At 41.3% G+C, this 25,536-nt stretch overlaps 5 protein-coding genes and 1 non-coding gene across 10 annotated transcripts in view; 3 read left to right on the top strand and 3 right to left on the bottom strand.

The window, feature by feature from the left end:
- The window catches only part of clcn3 (chloride channel 3), a 32,208-nt gene extending 31,288 nt beyond the window's left edge, over window positions 1-920 (bottom strand). For 2 of the 3 annotated variants that reach the window (XM_020619671.1, XM_020619668.1), the window contains exon 1: window positions 771-920. The gene's annotated coding sequence lies outside the window, so the exon portion shown is untranslated. Of the gene's footprint in view, window positions 1-178; window positions 246-338; window positions 597-770 lie in introns of those variants that run through there. The other variant, XM_020619670.1, reaches the window with a different exon arrangement.
- A 1,047-nt stretch (window positions 921-1,967) lies between these two features.
- On the bottom strand, window positions 1,968-5,015 carry nit1 (nitrilase 1). 2 transcript variants are annotated; one of them, XM_020619739.1, is made up of 6 exons: window positions 4,812-5,015; window positions 4,187-4,423; window positions 3,856-3,959; window positions 3,530-3,666; window positions 2,946-3,071; window positions 1,968-2,832 (listed from the first exon to the last, which is right to left on the bottom strand). In XM_020619739.1, exons 1-6 carry the CDS (start codon window positions 4,898-4,900, stop codon window positions 2,566-2,568), a joined length of 960 nt encoding a protein of 319 aa, XP_020475395.1. In that variant the 5' UTR covers window positions 4,901-5,015; the 3' UTR covers window positions 1,968-2,565. The 2 variants fall into 2 exon arrangements, with proteins under 2 accessions (XP_020475395.1, XP_020475396.1); XM_020619740.1 differs by having other exon boundaries at window positions 4,187-4,420.
- A 151-nt stretch (window positions 5,016-5,166) lies between these two features.
- On the top strand, window positions 5,167-8,676 carry pfdn2 (prefoldin subunit 2). 2 transcript variants are annotated; one of them, XM_020619743.1, is made up of 5 exons: window positions 5,167-5,360; window positions 5,708-5,850; window positions 6,965-7,053; window positions 7,339-7,462; window positions 7,659-8,676. In XM_020619743.1, the coding sequence occupies exons 2-5, from the start codon at window positions 5,770-5,772 to the stop codon at window positions 7,848-7,850; spliced, it is 486 nt and encodes a 161-aa protein (XP_020475399.1). In that variant the 5' UTR covers window positions 5,167-5,360; window positions 5,708-5,769; the 3' UTR covers window positions 7,851-8,676. The 2 variants fall into 2 exon arrangements, with proteins under 2 accessions (XP_020475399.1, XP_020475397.1); XM_020619741.1 differs by having other exon boundaries at window positions 5,167-5,427.
- A 178-nt stretch (window positions 8,677-8,854) lies between these two features.
- On the bottom strand, window positions 8,855-8,936 carry trnas-gcu (transfer RNA serine (anticodon GCU)). The gene has a single exon. It is a non-coding gene; the product is annotated as a tRNA-Ser (tRNA).
- Window positions 8,937-9,209: 273 nt separating this feature from the next.
- Window positions 9,210-12,364, top strand: b4gat1 (beta-1,4-glucuronyltransferase 1). The gene is made up of 2 exons (XM_020619722.1): window positions 9,210-10,586; window positions 11,108-12,364. Exons 1-2 carry the CDS (start codon window positions 9,483-9,485, stop codon window positions 11,297-11,299), a joined length of 1,296 nt encoding a protein of 431 aa, XP_020475378.1. The 5' UTR covers window positions 9,210-9,482; the 3' UTR covers window positions 11,300-12,364.
- Window positions 12,365-22,106: 9,742 nt separating this feature from the next.
- six7 (SIX homeobox 7) lies at window positions 22,107-24,495 on the top strand. The gene is made up of 3 exons (XM_020619736.1): window positions 22,107-22,554; window positions 23,569-23,732; window positions 24,285-24,495. Exons 1-3 carry the CDS (start codon window positions 22,147-22,149, stop codon window positions 24,493-24,495), a joined length of 783 nt encoding a protein of 260 aa, XP_020475392.1. The 5' UTR covers window positions 22,107-22,146.
- Window positions 24,496-25,536: the final 1,041 nt, after the last annotated feature.

Below are 25,536 nucleotides of genomic sequence, written 5' to 3'. Positions count from 1 at the left end.
GGACTACACAGTGATGCTGGTATTCACCACACTATTTAGAAATATGACTTAAAGTCTTATGTAGTGTGCTTTTAACTATCTAAATCTCGTTATCAGAAAAAAATGCCACTATAATATCTGACCCAACTTTTTACAGTTGCTTTGACAGTTGGTTACACCAAACAAAAAGCTTCCTCACCTTACATGACAGCATTTCCAGACGAGAACACAGCCTGCACACGCACAGCACTGTTAGATTTCCAGTTCTAATAATGATAAACAACCGTGAAACAGTCAGCATGGCAATAAGACCTCCCATCCAGCGCTCAGACACGATCAGTAGTTAGCCGTGAACGCACCGACGCTGCATCTGCAATAAGGTACATGGTGAAATTGTGCACGAAGAGGGGCTTGCATGAGGCAAATGGACCGTGCAGCTTCAATTTCCCTTCGCTGCAGACGAGGGCCCAAATCAAATTATCCCCTAAATATACTCACACATACACACAAGCTAACAGTGACGAACCGAACAGCACCGACACCTAGCCAAACAGTACACGCTAGCCTTAAAGCTAGCTACAAAGCTAACGCTAGCTAGCACCTGTTAGGCAACTACAAGGATGTGAAGTCAGCCTGTGAGTTCACAGAACCTGACAGCAATAGGAGGGAGGGAGGGTGGATGGATGGATGGATGGGGGGGGCCTCGGGTGGTCAAACACATATCTCGATTCTCCAGCACACAGCAAGCTAACGGTCCAAACGGGGGAAATAATAAAAACAGAGCAACGTACCTTCCCGATGCCTCAGTTCCAGCTCGGACAAAACAATTCATCCTTTTCCTGATTTGAGACAAGGTTTTAGTTTTCTACAGGAACGGATGGGACATTCTCCTCATCATGATGGTGTTGTCTTTTTTTTTTCCAGTCTCATTCCTGTGTCAGTGACGTTCACTTCCTGTTTCCCATCCCAACAGAAGCTGCTGCAGCAGCGGTGACTCCATAGTCTGACAGGCAGGGAGGAGAAAGTCCGGTCAGTTGTTCATACGGTCACTGAACTCAGTCAACTTGGATACAAGACAATAGAGTGAACAACTACTGTCCATATCACTTTATTGTCCTGTGTAATCATGGACAGTGTACGAGACAATCGGCGCCTGGACATAGCCATGTAAAAGGCCCCCACCTCTGGAAGTCTTCACTGATTTGTAGTCAGCGCCGTCTTGTGGTTGTTTTGCGTCTATTTATCTGGTTTTAGCCATTTTGTGTTCATCTTTACTCGTTTGGCAGTCATTTTGCACCTATTTCTACATTCGGTATCTAAGTTTGTTGTTGTTTTGCATTTCTTTTCTATTTTTGTTATATTTCTGTAGTTGTTTTCTGTCAGTGGGGTCTTTTCTTTTTAGTGATTTTGTCTCTGCAGTGGTTTTGTGGTTATTTAGCATCAAAATCTCTCTTTTTATGGCTTTTTGTAATAGTTTTGTAGTTATTTCATTGACTTTGACATAAAGGTTAACAGTCCCAACGATTCTGGTGATAGATTAATCATTATAATCATGTATCAAGCAAAAACATTCAGTGAACACAAATGTTGGGAGTTTCTATTTTGGTGTATATTATTGCAAACTGAAAATTATTTAATCGGTTTATTTTTTATTTTTTTTACTTAACAGGGAAATCAGAGTCTGAGGCAGACTGTGAGATGTGGTTGAAAGCTGTGGATAAAGCTAGTTAATGCACCTTGAGTAAAGATTTTTAACTTTGCCAAACTACTGATTCCAGTGGTTAGGCATTCAAGAGATCTGAAGGCATCACCATTGGTTTCTAGAAACCCGTGAAACATTTTTTCACTTTTTCTAGTGGCTCAACAAGTAAAAAATTTGTGTTTACCAGTTTTGCACATTAGCTTTGTACATGCATATTTCATTAATGTTAAAAGATAAAATTGAACAATTTCTTTGTCTTGGGCCAAAGAAGATAGACAAAGTGATGTTTTTCAGATGTATGAGTTTATATTATAACATAACTTTTCAACAGTATTCAATGTTACAAAAAAAATGTTAGTGAATTTTTTACTAACTCCTTCAACATTCAGAAACAGAAAGCTTTACTGTGATTTTACAAAACTGACTATCAAACCATTTTCTTCAGTTCTTACTACGCAACAGTACCATCTATTGATTATCATCAGTAATGTCATTTAAAAACTCATTTTGGATGACTTGGGCTGGAGATGTGGGATGAAAATCGACAAAACTCTGTGAATAATCATTCCTAACTGGAAATGTCTATCCAACTTCCTGATAATTAAATGATCATTAAAAGCTTAATTAGCTGAGTGTGTGCTTCTTTCCCAATATGGTAATGTAATGTTTCCCTCATCTCAGCCTGCTGATTATGATCAAACAAGCTGAAAATCATTTCTCTTAATAGCTCATTAATCAAATGACTTGTTGTAATTCAGTGGGACAGAAACCTAGCAATCTGAGCCTAAAATAAAATACCAGCAACCTGTTATTGAAAGACAGCATCCTGCTTAGTTTGTTGCCTGTATTCCAGCCTGTCCTGGTACAAAACAGTTTGAACCTGCTCATATTTTTTCCAGGCTGTGGTAGAAACCAGTGTCCCTGCGGTGCTGTTGGACTGGCATGTTTCTCCTGGTGCTGCTGACTTTCTCCAGGTCGATCTCCACCAGCACCATTCCTGGCTTCTCCCCTCCACAGTCACCCAGCACTTCACCCCAGGGGTCCACTACCAGGGTGTGGCCGTACGATGAGCGTTTCTCATGGTGCCGACCGACCTGCGCTGCAGCCAAGACAAAGCACTGGGTCTCGATTGCCCGTGCACGGAGTAACACCTGCAAACAAATGCATTTGAAGTACATTTTTAGTTGAGGTTGCTTGGGTTCATATCTCATAATCCAGTCACAAGCAGCTTGAGTAATTAAATAAACAATTAGCTGTTTACCACCTCCCAGTGAGCGGCTCCTGTTGCTACAGTGAAGGCTGACGGGTATGTCAGGATCTCAGCCCCATGCCTTTGCAGAGCCAGTGATAACTCAGGGAATCTTAGGTCATAGCAGATGCCTAAACCCACCTATGGCAACAATATAAAAAAGGTCAGAACAAACTGTTCTTAATGTTTAACTGCAGTTGAAAAACCCAGAGTAAATCAACAACACAGGTGGACATTTTCTCCATGAAATTCAGTAGAATGAAAAATGTTTTGAACTAGAATATTTTGCCTCTTTGATTCTCAAACTGTTAAAAAAAATCTACTTTATCTCGTGCAAAGTAAACAGACAGCTGAGCCCCTATATGGTTTAACTATTTCCAAGCAAAACTAAAAAGTCCTCATCTAAAATGTGTAGTTCTTTCCAATGAGTCTTATTTTGTGCTTTTTGCATTTTGGCTTCAAAGCTAAAACATATTTTTACATTTATTGCAGTTTTCTGTGACAGTATGAACCTCAAAAGGAACACACAATATCAGGAATTCATGTACATTTCCAGGTCTGCTTGGTGGTGGTTAATTCTGTATCTCATTAAATGACACCTTGCCAATGGGAGTTTGGACTGGAGACACGAGGGACGGTCCAGGGATGGTGAAGGCACTTTCTTTAAGAGATATTCTTTTTTCTGGCAGTTCCACATCAAACAAATGGGACTTCCTGTAGACTGTGACAATCTCACCTGTGGGTGTAACAAAGTGTCAACATGAATATTTGTGTGTACTCCAAGAAATCATCAAATGGAAAACATGGACCGTGGGTCTTTAAAAGTATTTCATAAGCTCTTGTATTAGCTAGGGTTGTTGTTGTGAGCATGTTTCTGTTTGTGTAAGAGAGTGAGTGAAAGTAGTCATTGTTAAATGGACAGTACCCTTATCATTAATTATGATGTGACTGTTGTAGATTCGCCTGTCGGTCTCCCAGTCATGTCCTCGTTCATGAAATCCTCCAAGAGACAGCCACACCTCCAGCTTCCTGGAAGAAAGAGAGGTTAAGAGGTATAGAAATCAAGGGCTGATTGATTCTTATTTTGAAAAAAAAAAAGCCGGACTATAGAAACAGGAAACTGTTTTAAGGCATGGCTATCTACTGATGGTTGGAGTTTCACCCCAATCTTTCTTCAGTAGCAGAAAAAATATCTGACTTTGTATGAGGTTTAGAAAATGTTTCCTTGAAATATAAACAGAAACTGTTGTGTCTACCTGGCTAGCTGAATGTATCTTGATACTATGTCTCCTGTTAGGCTCTCAGACAGCGACAGTGTTTCCTCTCGACTGGATCCAATATAGTCAAAGCCTTCAGGCAGGAAGACCATGCTAGCCCCTTGCTCCTTGGCATCCTCCACCAGCTGTTTACAGGCAGTGAAGTTGGCCTCTTTGTCAGATGTGGCCATCACCTGACACACTGCAGTGAGTGGTCGTGGTACACTGGACATCCTGCTGGGAGAAGAATTATTATACGGGATGTCAGTTGATCATTAACTGCTGCTCTGACTTTGTTATCTAAATATTTAAGATGACAGTTTCATTAAATAGAAAACACATTGTAATACATACTTAAAAATGTTATTTTTACAACATTGAACAACTATTTTTATCCTGACTGAGGGATTTCAGTGCGCATGTTCTTTGTACCAGTACAAATGGCAATAAAGTATCTTAAAAATTGAAATTAGCAACTACCTTTTTTGAAAACAAGCTTTAACACGTGTTGATGGTGACATTTGTTCAAGTCATGGTGACCTTACATTTCCATCTTAGTTGCAGACATTTGCAAATATCAGCTAATAAAATTTCGTTGTCAGAGTATTAAACAGACAGCCCAAACCTGTAATGCAGCTGGGCCCGTGGTTTCCAAACTGGGAAAGAGACCAAATACTTTGCAGATGATCCCAAAATGCGCCTGGTCGTAAACATTGGTCTGGGGTGACGCAAAAAACAACACGTCACCGTTTAAACCATTATAGTAACATTTTAATTTTAATTTTAATTGTCTTTTCTTTTCCGTCCCGTTCCGTTCAATCCAGTCCAAGTCCCCTCAAGAAAAGCGTCTTCTTCCTTGTTATTTGTATTCTTCTGATGATGATGTTTATTGGCGATTTGCAAGCAAACTTATGGTGCATTAGCGCCGCCTGCTGGGCTGGAGTGTGCAACTGTTATTTGTCTGTGGCTAGAAACCGGCACACTGGCTCTACCTCCCGGGGAGTGTTTATGTTTGTGTGATTATTAAGGTGCTTATTGCAAAAACAAGCAGCAACAGGGGATGAAATTGCTGATAGGGGTTTAATGTACAATTCTAAAATAAGTAAAGTAAAACAGAAGGTACAGATAATCATCTGTACCTAAGTACAAGAGACTACTTGAGTAAATGTACAAGGTACGTTCAACCACTCACCACTGCCCTTAGTTATTTGCCAGTTTTGGTTATCTAGAAACAGCCCAAGGTATGTCTAAGCTTTCCTGCTTTATATGGCATTAGCAATTTGGGAAGCATTCATTTTTTTTCTTTGAGGATTTGCTTCCTTTCTGAAAAAAAAATGAAATTATTGTCAGAGCATTTTTTTTATTTGCTAATTATTTGTTCACCTGCTGCACGTGCTTTTACCTAAAATGTAGAGTAAATAAAATATAAGGTAAAAACTACTTAATGTCGACAGTTTTTATAATTTGAACGGAGAATAAACAGAAGATTGTTTCTCCACGCTGGACACCGTTTCCACACAGGCATCACATGAGGCTGCTTTCCACATCCTGCCTGGGGTCCTCCTCAGCAACACCCTTCCAAGATGGCAGCCAACAGTAGCAACACGGGTAGCAAGTCTAGCAACAGTGCCGGAGGAAAACAGTCCGGTCCTTCAGCCGAACAGGTACTCTCACCTCCACCGCAGTCCGATTTAGTGGCAACAGTCGTTGTCGGTGGCGTTTAGCCCTGTCGGGTGAAACTAAAGCCGCGGATCTGACCCACAGCTAGCCAAAGCTAACTTTAGCTCCTCAGTCGCTATCGTTCTGCTTTCTCACCACAAAACGGCACAGCAGAGACAACCAGAGTGAATCCGAAAACAGTCTTTGCATTTATACAGAATTTTCCCCTGGTTTATGTTTTTGACGAACTATTTAATACGGTCCAGGTACATTAGAGAACACGCCTCTAATGTGATGGTGTGGTTCAGTGAACGAATCTTCCCCAGACAGTAGAGGGAAGATATTTTTAACCCTGAAGACCACCCAGACCCGTTTTACTAAAGTCAGGCAAGTTATTAAGTATTCAGTTACTCTGTTACAAAACTCCTGCATTCAAAGGGCTACGTTTGTGAAAGCACAAAACTGTTATCACGAAAATGCACTGGCAGCAGGGCTGCAATTAGCTGCATATTTTAATCTTCAGTTCATTATTAGTCTGACGATTATTTTATTGATTTATCAAGGACTCTAGTTTATAAAGCGTCAGAAAATAATTAAAAACGTCCATCTCAATTTCATATTACTCAAATTGACCAATTCAGACAGCATGTTTTGTATATGCAACAGAAAGAAGTCCAAACCTTACATCATAGTGACATAAATCACAGAAAACAGCTGATCATAAGAATAAGAGGCTGTAACTGGAGATTATTTAGTACTTAAATAATAAAAAGGAGTAATTTGTTATCAGAATTAGTACTGATTGATCTTCTCTCAACCATATTTTTTCAGTTACATTGAAAGTATCAAAAGTAACAGTTGTCATATTTTAATCAACAGCTGTTTTGATAATATTTAAATTATTATTCAAGCTAAAAAAGCCAAAACATTTGTGGATCCAGCTTATCAAATATGAGAATTTGCAGCTTTTCCTGGTTTTGCATTGTAGTAAATGGATTATTTTTAAGTTTTGTACTGTTGGTTGGACATAGGATATTTTGATGGGCATTTATCACTCTTTTGATTTAATTAATCAACATTAAAATTAAGATAGTTGCGAAATTTGTTCTTGTCTGACAGGTGGTGGCAACATTTCAAAGGATGCGTCAGGAGCAGCGCAGTATGGCTTCTAAAGCTGCAGAGTTGGAGATGGAGATTAACGAGCACAGGTTCCCACCTCTGCTTTACTGTCTATTGTCTCTTCTTTTAAATAATTGATTAACTGTCTGCTACTGACCGAACCGCTGTGCTTAAAGGTTTATAGACTGTGTGCTTGTAGCCTATTTTTAGACAATAATAATATGCCAGTTTCACTACACATATACAGCCTGAGAATACTTCTGTTTATTATTGAAGTACAGTTTTCAAAGCAGAAAACTGACCAGTTGAGTGGATCTTTACAGTGTGTTGGTAGAATAGTTTTTAATTTTTACCATCATGGGTCTTCCATTCAGCTTAGTAATTGACACCCTGAAGGAAGTGGATCCTTCGAGGAAATGCTTTCGTCTAGTCGGAGGAGTGTTGGTGGAGAGGACGGTTAAAGAAGTTCTACCAGCCTTGGAAAACAACAAAGAACAGGTAATGGATGATAAAAGAAAAACAAATGTTGTAGAACAGTATCTGGAGTCATAACTTATATAAAGTGCCATCATTAAAACTGTTAGCGCAAACATGACAATGTTGTAATGTTCAAAACATACAGGTGGAGAAAACAACTTAAGACAAATTTAATTTTAGTAGAACATCTCACCTTCTTCCCTTTTTGTCTCCGTAGATCTCCAAAATAATTGAGTCCATCAACACACAGATGCAGGCAAAAGGACGGGAACTCACAGAGTACAGGGAACGCTACAACATCCGGTTGGTCGGGGAGGGTGAAGGCGAGACACAAGGCCAATCAGCGGCGTCCTCCAGGAACAGCGAAGGAGGCGTGTCCAAAAGCGGTGCTGGTGTTTTAGTGTCATAGTTTGTAATGAGTGAGGGTGACAGTAGGGCTTTATGATTTTTGGAATAAACATAGTTGGAGTCACAGAATCTAGGTTCAAAAACAGAACTCTTTATAGGATAACTTTGGATTTGAAGGTTACTGAAGTTTCTGCTAAACATAAGGCACTTGGTAACATAAGTCAACTGAAACAGACAAATTCAAACAGCATATGTGCTCTGCTTTTGTGTGTTCAGTGTGAAGGCAAGTGGGTGTAAAATTTAAAATTGTTTTTACATTTGGCTTTCAGTGAATCTGTCTTTTTTTTCAATTGCTGAAATGCTGTGGCATAATTTCAACAGTTATTTTCAAGCATTTTAATATTTGTTTTGTCTTACTCTGAAAAATTGTTTGAGACATCAAGAAAATACCAGACAAATGAGTACACACAGTTATCAAATAAACACTAGATAATTTCCAGTAAACATGCTTTTGTGTTTTGTAAAATAATTTAAAAATGTGAAAAAATAAAAGCCGATTTCATAGGGCCCTAAAGCAGGTTGAAGCTGTGTAAAAGGTCACCCTTGTGGAAGCAGGACAGGCCCTGGAGGGCATTCTGACAGCATGTGTTATGAGCACAAACGAGATTATACTGTAAACATGTTACTATAGATCAAAATGAAAAGCGTTTTATTCACAACTAATAAAATTGTATTTGTTATTAGGTCATGTGCAGAAAGGCCCCTTTGTTAATTCTCATGTGAGGTCAGTTTGTGCTCATGGGTTACAAAAGTACAAGATTAGTGAGCGACCAGAAATGACTCCTACTACCGCATCTTAATAATAAAGTCCTGTTATTGAAGCCACAATAAAACTTGTCATATTCTTTTTGATCTAGAGCACACACAGTGTATTTAGGACAAGAATATTGCATTTATCAAGTTAGGAACTAAGATAATGTCATTGAGTAGGTTACCGGTTTTGCCTAGTGCCATACCTACGTAACTACATGTGGAGGGAAGCACAATATCAGCAAAACAAGCTTTCGACGAGGATGGGATTCGAACCCACGCGTGCAGAGCACAATGGATTAGCAGTCCATCGCCTTAACCACTCGGCCACCTCGTCTGTTGGCAGCCTTCGGTAAGAACTAACTTATTATGTAATAAGTATAATAAAATAAAAACAAATAAAATATGTTGCTGTGATATGAAAATCTTCGTTCTCGTGTAAATTCACAAGGTGGAAATAACCGTCTATTCTCAATCCAGCCGTGAACCAGTTCAGCTAAAAGCTAGCCAGCTACATTGCTCCTGGATAAACTTTAGCGGCGCTTTTACTCTAGTCATTACAGTTAAACCTATTACACATCGACATGCGCCGCTGTCGCAACAGCCGAATCGAAGAGTGGCAACAGCTGTACTGTGTTGGATGGAGACCAGACAACTGGACCAGTTTCATTGTTTTCACTGTCTATAGCCTTTTGAAAATCTGGGGCAGCGCTGCCACTTACCAGCACAATATGCAGTCATGTATTCGTTGCATTTACAGCCTAATAGGCTGTAGTATTATCAGTGTAATAGCAGTGTAGGTAACGTTAGCTAGGACAGAAATAGACAGCTCTCAAGGAACCTGCTTTGTGTGTAGTAATCGGCAGTTTGCTGTTTCTCTGGGATGCATTTCTCCAAGAAATGTTCCGCCTTCAAAGTGGTGCTGAGTGCTCTGCTGATAGTGGCGCTCCTACAACTCATATACCTGTCCTTCCTGTCCAGGTTTCACGGTAAACAGCAACAGTACAGATACTCTGAGCTCTTTGGAGGCTCTGGAGCCAAGAAAAATGCGCATGCCGAGAAAAACTCGCGGAAAGAGCGTCTGAGGTACTCGCTGTCCACTGGTGGGATCTTCGACAACAGTGGTCAGTATCGGGTGTACAAGAACTTGATAAAAAGTGATTTCACCACAAACCAGAAACCAGGATCCGACCCTAGCCACAATGTCCTGGCGTTAGCCACACACACTACCATCAACAACCTGCATCACCTGGAATCTCTTCTGGAGAGGTGGCAGAACCCACTCTCTGTGGCCATATTCGCACATGGGCAAGATGTCAAGTTTGCCACAGCTCTGGTCTATGCACTCAGCTTCTTCTGCCCTCAGATCCAAGCCCTAGTGGACTTCCATCTGGTATGCCTCTCAGGAGAGATGGCTAGTTTCCCTGAACAGGACCGTGAGCATTTTGCAGGACTTGAGGACTGTGCCTCTGTGTTCTCCAGGCTGGAGACCCACAGTGATAAATACAAGAACTATGCCATCAGTGGAAACATCTCCTACCCCAACAACCTTCTTCGTAATGTTGCTCGAGGAGGAACAGAGTCCTCTTACATCCTGGTCATTGACATCGACATGATGCCGAGTGCTGACCTGCACCAGCAGTTCCTGTCCATGATCATGAAGCGCGAGGCAGCAAGTGATGAAGTGTTTGTGTTGCCTGCTTTCGAGATCCGCCACGCCAGGAAGATTCCTGCCACAAAGGCCGAGCTGGTCCAGCTCTACCAGGTGGGTGAGGTTCGGCCGTTTTATGAAGAGCTGTGTCCTCGCTGTCAGGCTCCCACCAATTACTCACAGTGGGTTAACAGCCACGTCAAAGAGACAGGCACCCTGGAGGTCGCCTATATGCTCACCTGGGTGGACCCCTGGGAGCCTTTCTACATCGGGCCCCGCACTGTGCCCCTCTATGATGAGAACTTCAAGCAGTATGGCTTCAATCGCATCAGCCAGGTCAGCACACTATGATTATGTAAAGAAATTTCTAACTTGTAGTCCACTTTTTCTAGCTGCTGAAGTTAAGATATGTTTGTCAGATGTGAACATTATCTAATGCATATTTGATTGGCAGGTGTACAGGAGTAACTGGCATACTCTCAGCACTAGAAAAGGATTGTTTTGGTCATATCTACCTTCTTTTGCAGAGATGAGATGATAACAGGGGATGTTTCAACCAAAATATACATTTCTAATGTGTGAAATGCAGATAGGTCCTGGGGCACCATCACAACCTTGTCCTGAATAACATAAAATTATCATCTGATGTATATTTTATATTGTTTTTGAAAACGTCTTCCACTCATCTTCCTCATGCTGTTTTTTTTTAACCATATTTCATCTCTTCTCTTCACATCCTCTCTGTCCTTCTGTCACTTTCTATCATTCTCTTCTACCTCTCTCCTCCTCTCCTGTCCCTCTGCTCACTCCCCACTTCCACATCAGCCTTCTCATCCTGTCTTTCCGTCTCCCTCCAGGCCTGCGAGCTCCATGTGGCAGGATACCGGTTCTCTGTGCTGAGCTCAGCCTTCGTGGTGCATCGGGGCTTCAAAATCCAGGGGGAGTTCCATGCCAGGAAAGATGAGGAGAACAAACGCAACCGGGCTCTGTTCCGCAGCTTCAAAGAGGGCCTGAAGTCCAAATACCCATCCTCCCCCAGACGATGCTGAAAGATGATGAGGATTCTGTATCCTGCCTGTATCAGTCTCTAACGAAATCAGTATTCTGCTGAAATGATGGACGTACATTTTTCTTATCCTAATTTTTCTGTGATTTCCTGTGATGATGGCACAGTAGCATCTTAAGATAATCCAGCTCCTGGCTTTATTTTAAGTCTCTCTGACAATGAGCATGCTCTCCGAGGATTTCAGAGAGCGTTGTGCTAGTTGGGACTGAAAAGAAGAAACGATCATGCAGTGGAAAACTGGCCAGTCACTCTTAACATTACAGTTTTTTAATCAAACACATATTTAAAACCTAGATGACACTGACTGACTGACGTTACAAGCACATGTTCTATTTTAAAACATTTTTGAGCTTGTCTGTAGGCAAAAATAAACACAAAAGGCCTGTTTCCAGCAAAGGAACCTTCCCAGAGGAACAGGAACCTTTTGTGGAACTTACACTATGTTCACATGACAGGCCTTGGTGTTCAATTCTGATCTTTTTGTCAGATCCAGTATTTTTCTGTTCATGGTTCACATTCATGTATCCAGCTCCAGTGTGAACAGAGGTCTTAAACTGCCATGCATGCACAGAACAACGTCATTTGTGCAACGGTCAAATCGCACAATTTCCTCACAGACTGTTGGGTTACAACATGTTTCCTCCATCTTGGCGTGGTCAGAATGTGAAGTGTCTTCATCTCTCCACTGACCCCCATTGCTGCTGTTGCTGTCCTCCATGTTTATTTTAACTGGTCTGTGAAACCTAACGCAGACTGATGACAACAGGCGCAGAGTGAATCAGTGGAAAACCCACATGAATTCTGATCTGACCGTTCTGACAGAGGTCGCACGGTCAGAGATGGGATATGAATTGCATCTAAGACTACATATGCAAGTGGCCCAGATCTGATTTGAAAAAGAAAAAAAATAGGATTTGCTTTGTTCACATCTGTGAAAAGATCAGATCTGAGTCACTTGAACGGGGTAAAAATCTGATTTCAGTCAGATTAATTCAGTTTTATTTGTATAGCGCCAAATCACAGCAAAAGTAAACTCAGGACACTTTACAAAGTGAGGTCTAGACCTTACTGTTATCAATATTATTAGGGAAAACCCAACAAATCCCCCTTGAGCAAGCACTTGGTGACAGTGGGGAGGAAAATCTCCCTTTAACGGAAGAAACCTCAGACAGACCCCGGCTCTTGGTGGGCGGCCTTCTGCCTCGACCGGTTGGGGTGAGTGGATAGAGGAGAGAGAAAAGAAGAAAAGCAACAAGACACTAAACAATCAAACACTAGTCAGGCTGATGTGGCTGGTGACTGCTCATCAGAAGGGGAAAGAAACTCAGAGCATCATGGGGCCCCCAGCAGCCTAGGCCTATAGCAGCATAACTAAGGGAAGGCTCAGGGTCACCTGATCCAGCCCTAACTATAGGCTTTATCAAAAAGGAACGTCTTAAGTCTAATCTTAAAGGTAGAGAGGGTGTCCGCCTCCCGAACTGAGACTGGGAGTTGGTTCCATAGGAGAGGAGCTTGATAGCTAAAGGCTCTGCCTCCCATTCTGCTTTTGTGGACTCTAGGGACCACAAGTAAACCTGCACTCTGAGAGCGAAGTGCTCTGTTAGGATGATAAGGCTCTATGAGGTCTTTAAGATACGATGGAGCCTTGTCATTAAGGGCTTTGTATGTTAGGAGAAGGATTTTAAATTCTATTCTGAATTTTACAGGGAGCCAGTGGAGAGAAGCTAATATGGGAGAGATATGATCTCTCTTGCTAGTTCCTGTCAGTACTCTGGCTGCAGCATTTTGGATTAACTGGAGGCTTTTTAGAGACTCACCATGTAGTCTGAACGTAGCTTTAGTTCCTCTACCTGTTAGTCCTTGTGAATTTTTTTGCCAAACAGCGATGTACTCAAGCCACCAGATGGCAACAGTAACTTGAGCATCACATGCTGGGTTGCTGTGAATATTTTAGTCTGAAGTGAGTGAATGATAGAAACACTACAGCCGAACACAGGGATTACACAACACCAGCACTGTTTGGTGCTCAGAGGGATGCGAATTGACTCTGCACAACAGCTGTCAACACGTTTCATAAGTTTTCAGAACCCCATGAGTGCTTGTTCTTGCCTCAGACTGTCTGAGATGATTGCTCACACATCATGAGGCCAACTTTATATAGAGATATTGTACAACACTGTGGAAAAGTGCTGTTATAACACTGAGGATCTGACACTGGTAATCTGTTGAGTTGTTTTTGTTTTTTTTCCCACCTCTTGAAGTAGAGTATATGGTGTAGCCAGTGAGCTACAGGTGGTAATGTAGCATGTTTAGTGGGTAGAAAGAACATTTTGGATAATCAAAATGTAAACCACAAACAAAGCAGCCCATATTGTCAACAGGACTGCTTATCAAAAGCATCACTAGCGAAGAAATAGCTTATTATTACCCACTGGTACATAGAAACAGTATTAAACCTTGACACTCTCCTCATGTCTGTTTAGTGAAAATGCATATAAACAGTATATACAAAAGACGTGTGGTTACTTTTAATTGTTCAATTGTTATGTAATTGTGAGAATTAGTTTTTTCTTCTTCACTTGTAGTGTTTACCATATACAGTATTTATTGTGAAAACATTTTCTATTAACCGGAATCCTTTTTTAATTACCTCAAGCAGGAAAACTGTGTGTTTGGTGCAAAAAATGGTTTGGTAGTTAATGTTTATTTAGAACCGCTGTAAAACCATTTTATTTGGTATTTTTGGAGTGAGACCAATTTGAACAAATTATCTTGTGGCGTGGTGCTTTATTTCTAACGTGTCTTTCCTCATTTGAGACTGCTTTTTTTTTTTACTATTTATTTTTTAGTGTCTGTTCAAAAGGTATAATGCCTGATTTGTATTGTTGGAGTTTCTATTAAAGCTACTGGATGACCTTTTTGACCCATATTTGTCACCTATTCATTATTCAAGATCATCAGTTTTTACAACTACTGAATAACATCTTGGACAAGAAAGCTCTCTGAGCACTTGTAAATGCAAAAATCCAGTCAATTAACATCACCAGAGGGATTTGTAATGTCAACAGAGGGCCAGGAATCCAAGGAAACATGATCAACTTGTTCCTAACATAACTAAGTAGATTTGTCTCATTTAACCTGAATTTGTGTGTGGCATTAGTAATAATGGTAGTAGTAATATTGTTGGTCATTCGCAGTGAGAACAACTACAAGGTATCAGTAGCGGTATCGTTCACTGCGCACTTGACACTGCTGCCATCAACCTGTGGTGTAACATGGCTTAAGATGGAGGTTTTAATGTATCTTTGCACTAATAGCATGTGATGGGTGATTACAGGGTGAGTCGGGTCAGCATCCAATTAAAAGCTCCTATTTAGTAATTAAGATTTGTACTGAACTGGACCTTGAGGAGTTTTCAGTAAGGCTCCACTTTGTAATGGACTGAGTAACCTGTACAGTAACAATAACCATCTACACCACCAGCATGTGCAACTGCATTTCCAAACTTTTTAACTGCTTTTCATTTTATCTCTCTATGACAAAACATTTTTAGGGTGATCACACGAAAAACATCTGTGTAGCGTTAACATCGCCTAAGTGTTGCTCGGTGAGCCGACCATCTGTTGGTAAAGCAGAGCACATGACGTTCGGCGCTTGACAACTCTGTGAGACGTGGCATTTTGTGGCTAAGCCTGCATTACCGGGCTCAACAATAAGCCAGGCACACGAGAGCTAGTAGCACGCAACTCCATGCTCTGGCTTTTGGATCGGCTTTCATTGGGCACACCTAATCAAGTCGTATGTCTTTGCTAAAAATCTGACACTTTTGCTTTCAGGTCAGTTTATCACACATTCCTAAAGATAAGTCGTTACTCAGACTTACCAATATTTTACAGATATTTATTCATGCATGTATAAAAGCTTTACCTATTGCTATTCAAAGGTTTTCTCCTCTCACTCAAGCTACATAAGTACTTTTCATCTGGTTTAGGTATAAATACATACATGCAGCTCCTTAAAAAATTACTACTCTACAAAGTTTCATCTAGCCATGGAAGATGCAGAAATGTTGGGGGGGGGGGAGGAGGAGAGGCAGGTTTGGTGAGGTAAAGTGGGGTTTATCTGGACAGCCTAGGGAGTGAAGGCTTATCTGGGTCAGAGAGCTTTATGACATAAGCAATTATGGCTTGTGTAAGCTAGCAGGAGGGAGGCCTCCCACCATCTAGGTTAGCTCTTCTTGGGGTGGGGGGGCAAGGGGTCAACAAACATGGACTGCAGGCATAGAGTCTTCCCAGATATGGGTCATCGAATGGGTCAGTGACCCATTTTGGTGAAAGGAATTTGCTAAAAGAAATGTGTGTGCAAATGAATTGGTAGTTTGTCCCTGCAACATGTTCAACAGCAGTCTGAACAGAAAAGCACTGCAGAAGACATTTATGCCTCTCGGCTTAACTCCAGCGACTCCTTCTAATGAGCCACTTGACTGGAAGGATTTACAAATGATTAGGCCAAATGGTTTAGAGAAATGGCTGAAGAGACTGCAGGAGCCATTTTCAGTTCGGTGTATATGTTTGTGTTTACACAGATACATCTGAATTTGGGATTTTGGACAAACAGGTTTGTTTCTCCTAAAAGCAAACATCACACAGTAGCAGTCCCTCACTGGCTTTTTACATACGGCAAATAGTCAGTGTAGAGATGTTCACATTTCCTGTATAAATGATGTGTTTACTAAAGTAACTCTTGGGGATGGGGGGGTTCAGAATACAGTATATTATTACAGAAAACTGACATAAATCAGATTACGATTACCAATACGTGTGTAAAGTTTCAAAAGTTCTGTAACAAATTACACATTTCTGTCATAAAAATATAAGTAGGAGGGCTTGAGTGGCCGTCAAGGTGCATTTAATAAATGCCAAAAAGTTCAGACAATATGATTTAGTCCACTAAGTCAACTAATCATTTGAGCTTCAACATTATAGTACTCTTTTAATTGTTGTGTATCATTGTTCTACAACGCCCTCCTCCAGAAACACACTCCACCTTGCTTTCTCCCTTTATAACCTCGTTGCGTCTCTTCGTGTGTGATGTCACATGTTAATTACAGGTAGGTTTTTTCAGCTAGGGGCACAGACATTTCTCGAGACAACCACAACAGATTGTAACCACAGGCTAAGCATGTGTCTCTCTGAGACGCAGCCAGCCGTTTCACTTAAACAAGTGAAGGCTTAGCTGTCATCAGTGCCAGCTTTGGGAGAAGTGTACTTGTCTGCTTACAGAAAAGTCCTCTCAGGCAAATGACATGCATATCAGTCTGTCTCTAAACCTGGTGTTCTTGGACACCTGGGCTGCCTGCATTTTAAATGTGTCCAGCTAAAGCCAGACTATGTGGGCTGGAGGACAGAAGTAATGAGACATGTCACTGCCTGGGGAAAAGAAAAGGAAGACTAACAGATAGAGGTAATCCTTCTCACCAAGCTAACGCCTCTTAGCCTCCCACCCCTGCTGTCACGTGAAGCCACCAGGAAGAGAGGCAACAGACGCATACATCCAGACACAGTGAGTTAATTCTGCTTCAATCGATCACAATCAATCGGTAACAGATGATCGGAGCTATGATACAATTACCCGAAGGTTTGCACAACACAAACAAAGATTATACATGAAGGATATCAGAGGTGTTATCGAGCGTTAGTACTGATGTGATAGAAAGCAAATCAAATATGGATTTTCCTTACTCTTGGTACTGACAAAAACTAGCACTAAGGTTTTAAATTCACAGATTTTACTGCTTTGGTATCAACAAACTTGGCTGGACACCTGCTCAGTAAAACGGTTATAATTCAGGAGATTAAGTGGGATTTATATGACAGACCAAACTTTAGTTCAGCTGTCAGCCCTAGTCTCAAAGGATCTCACAAACTGACTTTAAATAAAATCAATATAAGCCAATAATGAGGAGGGCTGTTTGTGTTTTCACTATTTTTACAGCCCTGATGTCAGAGTGTGTCCAACGCCTTTGTAGGCACAACAACAAATCCTGCCTGTGACATTGGTTGTAGGCCTCACTCTTTTTTTTATACAACATATAATAAAGTATCATGTAATAACTAGGTTGCATTAGCTATAGGGAGTAGAGTTATACAGACAGTTATACGCCCAGACAGACATGCAGAGATGTATCTCTATTTTACAGCCCTACAAAAAAAAGACAAATTATTCTTTCATTGCTTCTTCCTTCCTGACGTCTACGAGGTCTTTCTGTTGAGGCCCTGACAGCATCAGTAGTACAGGACGAGCTGGGCCGGGCAGACCAGAGTGGATCAGGAGGAGGTAAGTCACCAAAGCAGGAATTAATGAGCATTATCGTATTAGGTAAGAATAAGTCCCACCTTAAATCCCTCAGGATTCCTGAACAACTCCAGTAGCACCTGTGACATGTGATGGAGGAAGGCAGCAGAGGGAGAGGATGGTTTTGTGTGTGTGTGAAAACGCAAACAATGTCTTATAAGAAAATTATACAATACTGAACTGAAACAGAATAAATATTAGTTTTAGTTAAGTTACTCAAATCAGCCTGAGAGAGTGTTTGGTTTATTTGCCATATACTAGAGACACTAAGTCAGGTGGTGACACCTCATCTGTACTCGTTATCTTATGCAATGTGCAGCGTCCATCAGCCTGATGTTTACTTTAAATTATTTCAAAATTCACACGCATCTTTGTTTTATATCAAATTTACATTCACAAAGGGAGAAAGTAGAATTTGAGAAAAGGACATTTTTTAAAGTCACATCGGCCTAACTGCCAAAACAATTCACAACAAAACAGGGATGAGACGTTTGACTTTCTTTCATCCGATTCTGTCAGAAAAAAGACTTTCCTGTGTTTTTGGTGATCTGAACACCAAGTCTGAAAATGGCTTTGTGAGCTCAGCCTGTTACATCAGCTACTGATGCTGTTGCTCGCGCAGTTAAATATTGGTATTTAAAGGTGTGACCACAGTCAGCAAACAAGAAAGCAAATTTGATTTGCTGGGGCTATTTTTTAAAGGCTTAAATTCGAGTCTGCCAGCAAACCATGAGCTTGTAGTAAGCTTCAACACAAAACATGATCCTGTCTGGGGGTGGCTCGTTATACTGGAAGCTACAACAGCTCCATCCACCAGAGAACGATACCTGGACAGAACATCTCATCCCACTAATAATCTCCAGACAGCTTTCCCTTCACACCTTAAAGTGTAAAGCAGCTTGTTGTTCTGACTCATCTATAAATTCACACAGGAGGGATTTCCCCTGGACATGCTAACCACGTGCAGTGACATAGCACTGCATAAGAAAAATGAATTTAGTCATGTGCCACAAGATCACCTACTTTTAAGATTTTCCTTTTGGGTTTCTGATACTTGTAGGGGGGAAATCAAATATCTTAAATATCCTGGAAGAGATCACTTTTATTTTGGTACCTATCTGTATCTGTATGTTATTTAAATGTCTTCTTTATACAGATTGTAAATACATGTATCAAAACTCAGCTGCAGGTGTCATTTAAACATCTACTTGGTTTAAATGTTTAAATGAAACTGCCTGTCAGTATTTGCTGAAAATGTATTTCTATCTCCTGTGTCAATTGGATCCAAAGCTCGTTCTCCTTCTCTGCTCCTCTCACCCCACGGCGATAGATGGGGAAGTCATTTTTGTCGTTAGAGAGTGTCCCTTGTGTGGGGGTGGGGGCGTGGGCGCTGGGTAGGCCTGTCTGAGAGGATACTGCTGTTGAGTTGCAAATGAGCTTGTAATTAGCCCTTACACATTTGCCTGGGGGGAATTAGCGTGTGTGTGTCATTGTGTGTTTTTAACCCATTTTCCATAGTATAAGGGTGACGGTGATAAGCAGATAATACTAAATACTTCTCCTCCCAGTTGCTTGTTAATTGTGTTGGTGTGGATACAGCATGGTAATACCCTCATTCTACACACACACACACAGATGCATGCCCCCCTCTGCCTGTTGGAAAGATCAACAGGTAATTTTAGAGCAGGAGGCAAATGTTTAAGCTGCTATTTAACTATGTCAGGTGGGGTTTCATTATACTGTATATGGATCCAGCCACTGAGGCAGGCAGTGTGTGTGTGTGTACATTAATTTGTAGTTGCTAACAAGTTCATTCTGTTCTTAAATTAAAACACAAAGCCTATAGAACTGCAGGTTCTACTAAACACAGCATGTGTTCCCACAGGACCTGACTGGTTAAACAGTATAGACAGCACTTTTTAAACTAAGATCACATTAAAATAAATCTGGAGGTTTGATTTGATTAAAACATGTCATGACTTTGGGTCACAGAATAAAATGTCCATCCATTTTCTGTCCCTGCTGATCCCAGTCACAGGCCAAACCTATGCCACTAGGTCATAGGCAAGAGGAGGTATGTGGAGAGTCCATCAGAATATACACATCCAGTGGTGAAGAACAGCATGTCCTGCCTGTAAATTATCAATTTAAATTGCATTTAGGGTGGCAATTTCTTAATATTTCAATTACAATTACAAAGATACTGTATATAGTCAACTCCCTGGACCCTCCAACCTTCTACAAACACATACATCATCTGTTCATCCCATCACCATCTTATCATTTATCCTTTTTTAACGGCTTGGGAGCACTTAAGCAGATTTCAGTTCAATCTGCTCACAAAGTGTTAAACAGATTGGGCTGGCACATTTCTTCTAATGAAGGTGAATCTCTGTCTGTATGTGTGTGTGTATGTGTGTGTGTGTGTGTGTGTGTGTGTGTGTGTGACCATGGAGCAAAGTGTCTGAATCTTAGAAGGGTTAGATTAACTGTGACTACCAGCTTCACTGAGCTCATTTCTCCCCTTCTGTGCCAAGTGACAGACTAATACAGACAGACACACATTCATACACACCTCCCTTTCACATTAGACCACCAATCACACCTAGCATTTTAATCTAGATTTAAACTTTAACATGTATCAAATGATTCATTAAGTAATTCTATATGACCTCCACTGAGCAGCATCTCAGGAACAGAGTAGGAAAGGTTCCTCTGTGTCTTGTGCTAAAAGGATTAGTGAACCTATTGACTGACAAGATAATTAACTTATGTCAATTTTGATACATGATTAACTGTAAAGTTAGTTATTCAGTAAATATTTGCTTGTTCTCAATTCTTCAAGATACAGTTATCTGATTTTTACAGGGGGGCTGTAAAAATTCATCTGAGTTCGGACTTTTTTCTCAGAGTCAGAATTTTGAGAAAAAAGTCAGAGTTCCGAAGGGCACCGCGCGCAGGCAGCGTCGCGACGCGGCTCATCGTGTGGCGCGCGTCACATGGCTCCTTCCTGAAGCGTTGACGCACGTTGACGCGCGGCACTTCGCCCCAGTGTGGGGACTTTTCATTGAGAGTAAGGGGTGCGGTGTTGAGTTTAAAGTCAGAACTGTGATTTTTTTCCTCCAAATCTGAAAAAGTAAGAACTCCAATCCTCTCCCATGCGTTTTCTCTGTTAAGTGAATCACTCAAAGTTTTTAACTGTCAGAAAAATGGAGCAACTTGAAGAAAACACTTCATATTGTTATTTACATTTTACTGACACGATCGTAAAAATATATATCACAAGCTAAAAAAGCTACTTTTTAAGATAAAAGATTACATGCAGCCCTTTCCCTAAACAGAAATGTTGCACAACCTCTGTGAGAACTATAGGAGGTTGAGAATTTTTTTATATAAGTGGATTAAAATTTTATTGCGTGAGTAATAAAAAACAATTTGGAAATATCCAGAGCAAACACTCTCTATCCCTTAGTGTCTGGTAGGCTGGTATCTAGGGGGAACTTAAGCCCTTCACTACCAGATTATCCTTTACCTGACTGCAACCTTTATGTAAAGCCTCATATTCACTAATCTATGTCTGCCTGTAGGCTTTAAATGATATTGTAAATCAAAATGTTTTGAACTTAACCTTCTTTATTCGTTCTTTGGCTAACTGATGCTTGAAAAGTTGCACTTTTCTCTGGGTTCTTATATGCATATAACTTGTAAGCATGTTTGCATTCTAGCTGACAGATGCTTGCAGGGTCCTTAACCTGATTAATAAGAAAAATTTCCTAAGACTGATTAATGAGCTACCGAGATCAGAAGGATTGAACGGTCCGTGTCCTGACGTGTCCTGGCGTTGCTCTGCTGCGCATCTATGTGTATAGGCGCGTTTTCATTAGCATGCGTCTTGGTCTGGCAAGCAGATGATTGCCTATAGGTGCAACCGTGTCTGTTTTAATTACAGATCAGATCAACCTTTCGCTCTGCTTACTCTCATCATCTCCTCCTGGGGTGATTCCCTCTCCACCAGATCCGAGCAATTTAATAACCTACCCTCGCTTGTTTGCTCACTGCAGACATCCTAGCAGTCAGTGTATCCTCAGGCTAAGCCAAACAAGCTGATCACCTCTGTACACACTACCCCCCACTAAGAAGCTAATGGCCTGGGTGTATAATCCTTCTCAAAACATCTACAGAGATGCTAATTGTATCTAGCTATAAATACAGGTTGACTCCTTGTCCTCTTTCTTTGTGTCTACTTGTGGAAATCCGGATACGCCGTCGCCGTCTGCACCGGCTTCTGTTTAACATTGCTCAAATACCAGACAAGACTCAGTTACATAAGAGAGGCAGGTAAATGCTTCAGGTATCAAGAAAAGTGTCAAAGGGCAGCAAGAGTGCGGAGTTTTACGCACGGTTGGATGCATCATTTTAATGCGCGCCGTGAACTTTTCATAACTTCTGTGAGCTACTGAGTCGCAACATAGCGAGATGTTCCCACTGCCGATGTTCACACCGGATCAGGTCGCTCGAGTGTGCGAGAACTTGGAGGAGACCGGGGACATCGAGCGCCTCGGCCGGTTCCTCTGGTCCTTGCCTGCCGCTGTCCCTGGCTCCGCAGGGGAAGCTCTGAACCGACACGAGTCCGTGATGCGAGCGAGGGCACTGGTCGCTTTCCACGGGGGAAACTTTGAGGCTCTCTACCAGATCCTCCAGAGCCATCGGTTTACGCGCGAGTCGCACGCCAAGCTCCAAGACCTGTGGCTGGACGCGCATTACCGAGAGGCAGAGCGGCTCCGAGGGCGGCCGCTGGGCCCGGTGGAGAAGTACAGGATCCGCAAGAAGTTCCCTCTACCCCGCACCATCTGGGATGGCGAGCAGAAGACGCACTGCTTTAAGGTAAATAACCTGAAAGTGTTATAGGCGGAGACGAGGGAAGGTAACAAAAGTGATCTATATAGTGTTATAACGTGACCCACAGAGCTGTCTGTGGCGTGTTCCCTCGTCTTTGGGCAAAACATTGAATATGAGGCGTTGGTCCCCGCGGTGCATCATAATATAACATGCATTTATATAATATGAAACACTGGTGCTTCTTAACCTGACGCTGATGTATCAAGCAATCTTGTCTTTGAGCTCTTAATATGATAATGGTCAGAGCCTGTTATCCTTCTGCCTAGTCAAACTGCTTTAGTACCAGTGTCCGTTGCAAGATCAGAGATCTCATGCAAACCTAGACACTATTTTCTGACCAGGATTCTCTTCTTCCTGTCCCAAACTAATGTCCTGATGTGCAGAGTATCTTTAACATCACTGTGCAGCCTACATAAAAATACAGAAACCTTCATATTTCAGTGTCATGAGAGTTGGGAAGAAAACTGATGGTGATTTGTCACTTAAATTAACACCACCACCTGAATTTACCAAGAGAGGAATGAGTGAAAACAAATTGCTTACAGATTTCAAAATATAGCTGGAGAGCAGACTGGTGTGTTCCTGTGTGTGATCTCCTTCTTGTGGCAGATTGAAGTACTGGTCATAGGTTTAGATCATCTTTAATTCCAACCTTCTTTCTTTAATTCCAACCCTCAGAAGGGATAGCTTTTAAAGCCCCTTAATATGATCCAGTCTAGAGGATAGACATCATTGGGTAAACTTATAATATTGTGATCATCTTTTTATAAATCCAGTCTAATATGATTATGGAGAGCATCCTCAGAGTGATAAGATGATTGTGGCTTAATGGGATGATGTGAAACGCTAACCGCATTGTTTTGGCCCACTTATGGTGTCTTTTCAAAGTGCCATGCTTTTTTTTACCAACCAAAAAAAAAAAAGTAGATGTAGCATATATGAGACACCTACAGTAAACATGGGACCCCAAATATACCATATATTCCCTGTCTTTTCCAGGAAAGAACACGCAGTTTACTGAGAGAGTGGTACCTCCAGGACCCCTACCCCAACCCATCCAGGAAACGGCACCTGGCCCAGGCTACAGGACTCACACCCACACAAGTCGGAAACTGGTTCAAGAACCGTCGCCAAAGAGACCGTGCCGCATCCGCAAAGAACCGGTATGAAAAAGTTACAACTGAATTTACTGACTATGACCAAAAAGGAGAAAAAAGGATGAAAACTGAAATGTGCTTTTTACTTTAGCTATAGATTACATCTGTATTGTACAAACTAGTGCGGCAAATGCCTTGTATTTTCATTATACTGTAGTAATCCTTTGATTCATAGAATAATATTTTGGTTCATATAATGACATAAAACAGTAAAATGTATGTTATAATTCCCACCAGTCTAAAGTGACATTCAGATATTTTACATCTGACCAGCTGTTCAAAACACACAAGCTAATTTTTGCAGCTCTAATAGAGAGAGATAGAGTTCTCTGAAAAATGTGGTTGACCTAAAATTAATTTGTCCTCCAGTGCAATAGGCAATAATTGTACTTTTTCAGCTCTCAGAGTACACACTAAGGATCTTTTGCTGGCTTTGTCCATAAAGGCTCAACCAAAAAGATAAGATCTGACTCCAGTGCAGCCTGGTTGTACTGCCAATTGTGTAAAACTCCTGTTTGTGACCTAAAGCTTCTCTCTCATCTTTCTTCTTTCACCCAGACTGCAGCAGGATCCCTCCCTCTTGCCTTCTGAAAGCTCCCCTGATGGCTCCCTTCCGGAGCGCCGCCATCACCCCCGTTTGCTGCCTACCTCCCCTCGCCACCCGGGCAGCCCAGAGGCCAGTGACTGTAGCACGGAGACTGAGCGCAGAGGAACGGGAGCCTCCACCCCGGACATCTCTGTCAGCAGTGACAGCGAGTTCGAGTCTTGAGATGGTGGACTCTTCATAGACAGACTCTTGTTCCCTGCAGAAATGAGAGCAACATCTGGCACCAGTCTCAGATGCATCTTAAAGACACGTGACCCGTCTGTGGACATAGTGGAGCTGTTCTCAGCAGGAGGAGGCCATTTGATGTGGCTCTGAGTGGACTCTCTAAGGGAATGCAAACACATTATGCACTTAAGAAAAGCACCATGGCACATGACTCTTACATGAATTAGTTTACTGCTGACTGTGACTCAGCGCTGTAGATAGGTAACTATCCAATGGATACTTCTCCATCAAACAAGTGGTTTCCAACTCTCAGGCAGTATTTATAGAATTAACACCAATAGTCTTTAGAAATGGTGATTTATTGGTACTTTAATATTTTGCATACATAATTTTGTTAGTTTTTATGTGCTGCATAATACATTTGTATGAAAACTACTCAGACAGGTGGTTATGTTTGCATGCACATAATTTTTTTATTATCAGATTACAACGAAACCCAGACAGTGGAAATGTTTAAGCAAACAGCTTTTACTTGGCTAATACATACACTTAAAAGGCATGAAAAGATGTGGAAAGCTGAAGCAAACTCATCAGAATGACAAGCAATAACCCCAAATGACTAAAAGTGAAATATCTGGTGACACTACTAAGACATTTCCTGTGGGCCACCACATGTTGTTCTGAGAATAAAGTTAATTGTGAAACAATCTTGTTAAGGTGGATACAGGGTTATACAAATACCTAAAACGGCTTCACTATATGTATACATACACTTAAAAGGCATGAAAAGATGTGGAAAGCTGAAGCAAACTCATCAGAATGACAAGCAATAACCCCAAATGACTAAAAGTGAAATATCTGGTGACACTACTAAGACATTTCCTGTGGGCCACCACATGTTGTTCTGAGAATAAAGTTAATTGTGAAACAATCTTGTTAAGGTGGATACAGGGTTATATAAATACCTAAAACGGCTTCACTATATGTTACTTTAATGAGGTTATTTGGAATAATTTGGTCAGAATGTGCATGCAAACA

This window comes from Monopterus albus, unplaced genomic scaffold, assembly GCF_001952655.1.
Source record: "Monopterus albus unplaced genomic scaffold, M_albus_1.0 scaffold225.1, whole genome shotgun sequence".
Classification (NCBI taxonomy): domain Eukaryota; kingdom Metazoa; phylum Chordata; class Actinopteri; order Synbranchiformes; family Synbranchidae; genus Monopterus; species Monopterus albus.
Note: the sequence above shows the minus strand (reverse complement) of the source record. Positions and strands in the feature narration are given on the sequence as shown.

Coding starts and splice junctions, on each gene's coding strand:
- nit1 (XM_020619739.1), bottom strand. CDS start 4,900: ATGTTTACGACCAGGCGCATTTTGGGATCATCTGCAAAGTATTTGGTC. Junction 4,424..4,811: donor CGGGCCCAGCTGCATTACAG/GTTTGGGCTGTC, acceptor TTCTTCTCCCAG/CAGGATGTCCAGTGTACCAC. Junction 2,833..2,945: donor CAGGAGCCGCTCACTGGGAG/GTGGTAAACAGC, acceptor ATTTGTTTGCAG/GTGTTACTCCGTGCACGGGC.
- pfdn2 (XM_020619743.1), top strand. CDS start 5,770: ATGGCAGCCAACAGTAGCAACACGGGTAGCAAGTCTAGCAACAGTGCC. Junction 7,054..7,338: donor ATGGAGATTAACGAGCACAG/GTTCCCACCTCT, acceptor TCTTCCATTCAG/CTTAGTAATTGACACCCTGA. Junction 7,463..7,658: donor TGGAAAACAACAAAGAACAG/GTAATGGATGAT, acceptor TTGTCTCCGTAG/ATCTCCAAAATAATTGAGTC.
- b4gat1 (XM_020619722.1), top strand. CDS start 9,483: ATGCATTTCTCCAAGAAATGTTCCGCCTTCAAAGTGGTGCTGAGTGCT. Junction 10,587..11,107: donor GCTTCAATCGCATCAGCCAG/GTCAGCACACTA, acceptor GTCTCCCTCCAG/GCCTGCGAGCTCCATGTGGC.
- six7 (XM_020619736.1), top strand. CDS start 22,147: ATGTTCCCACTGCCGATGTTCACACCGGATCAGGTCGCTCGAGTGTGC. Junction 22,555..23,568: donor AGAAGACGCACTGCTTTAAG/GTAAATAACCTG, acceptor TGTCTTTTCCAG/GAAAGAACACGCAGTTTACT. Junction 23,733..24,284: donor GCCGCATCCGCAAAGAACCG/GTATGAAAAAGT, acceptor TCTTTCACCCAG/ACTGCAGCAGGATCCCTCCC.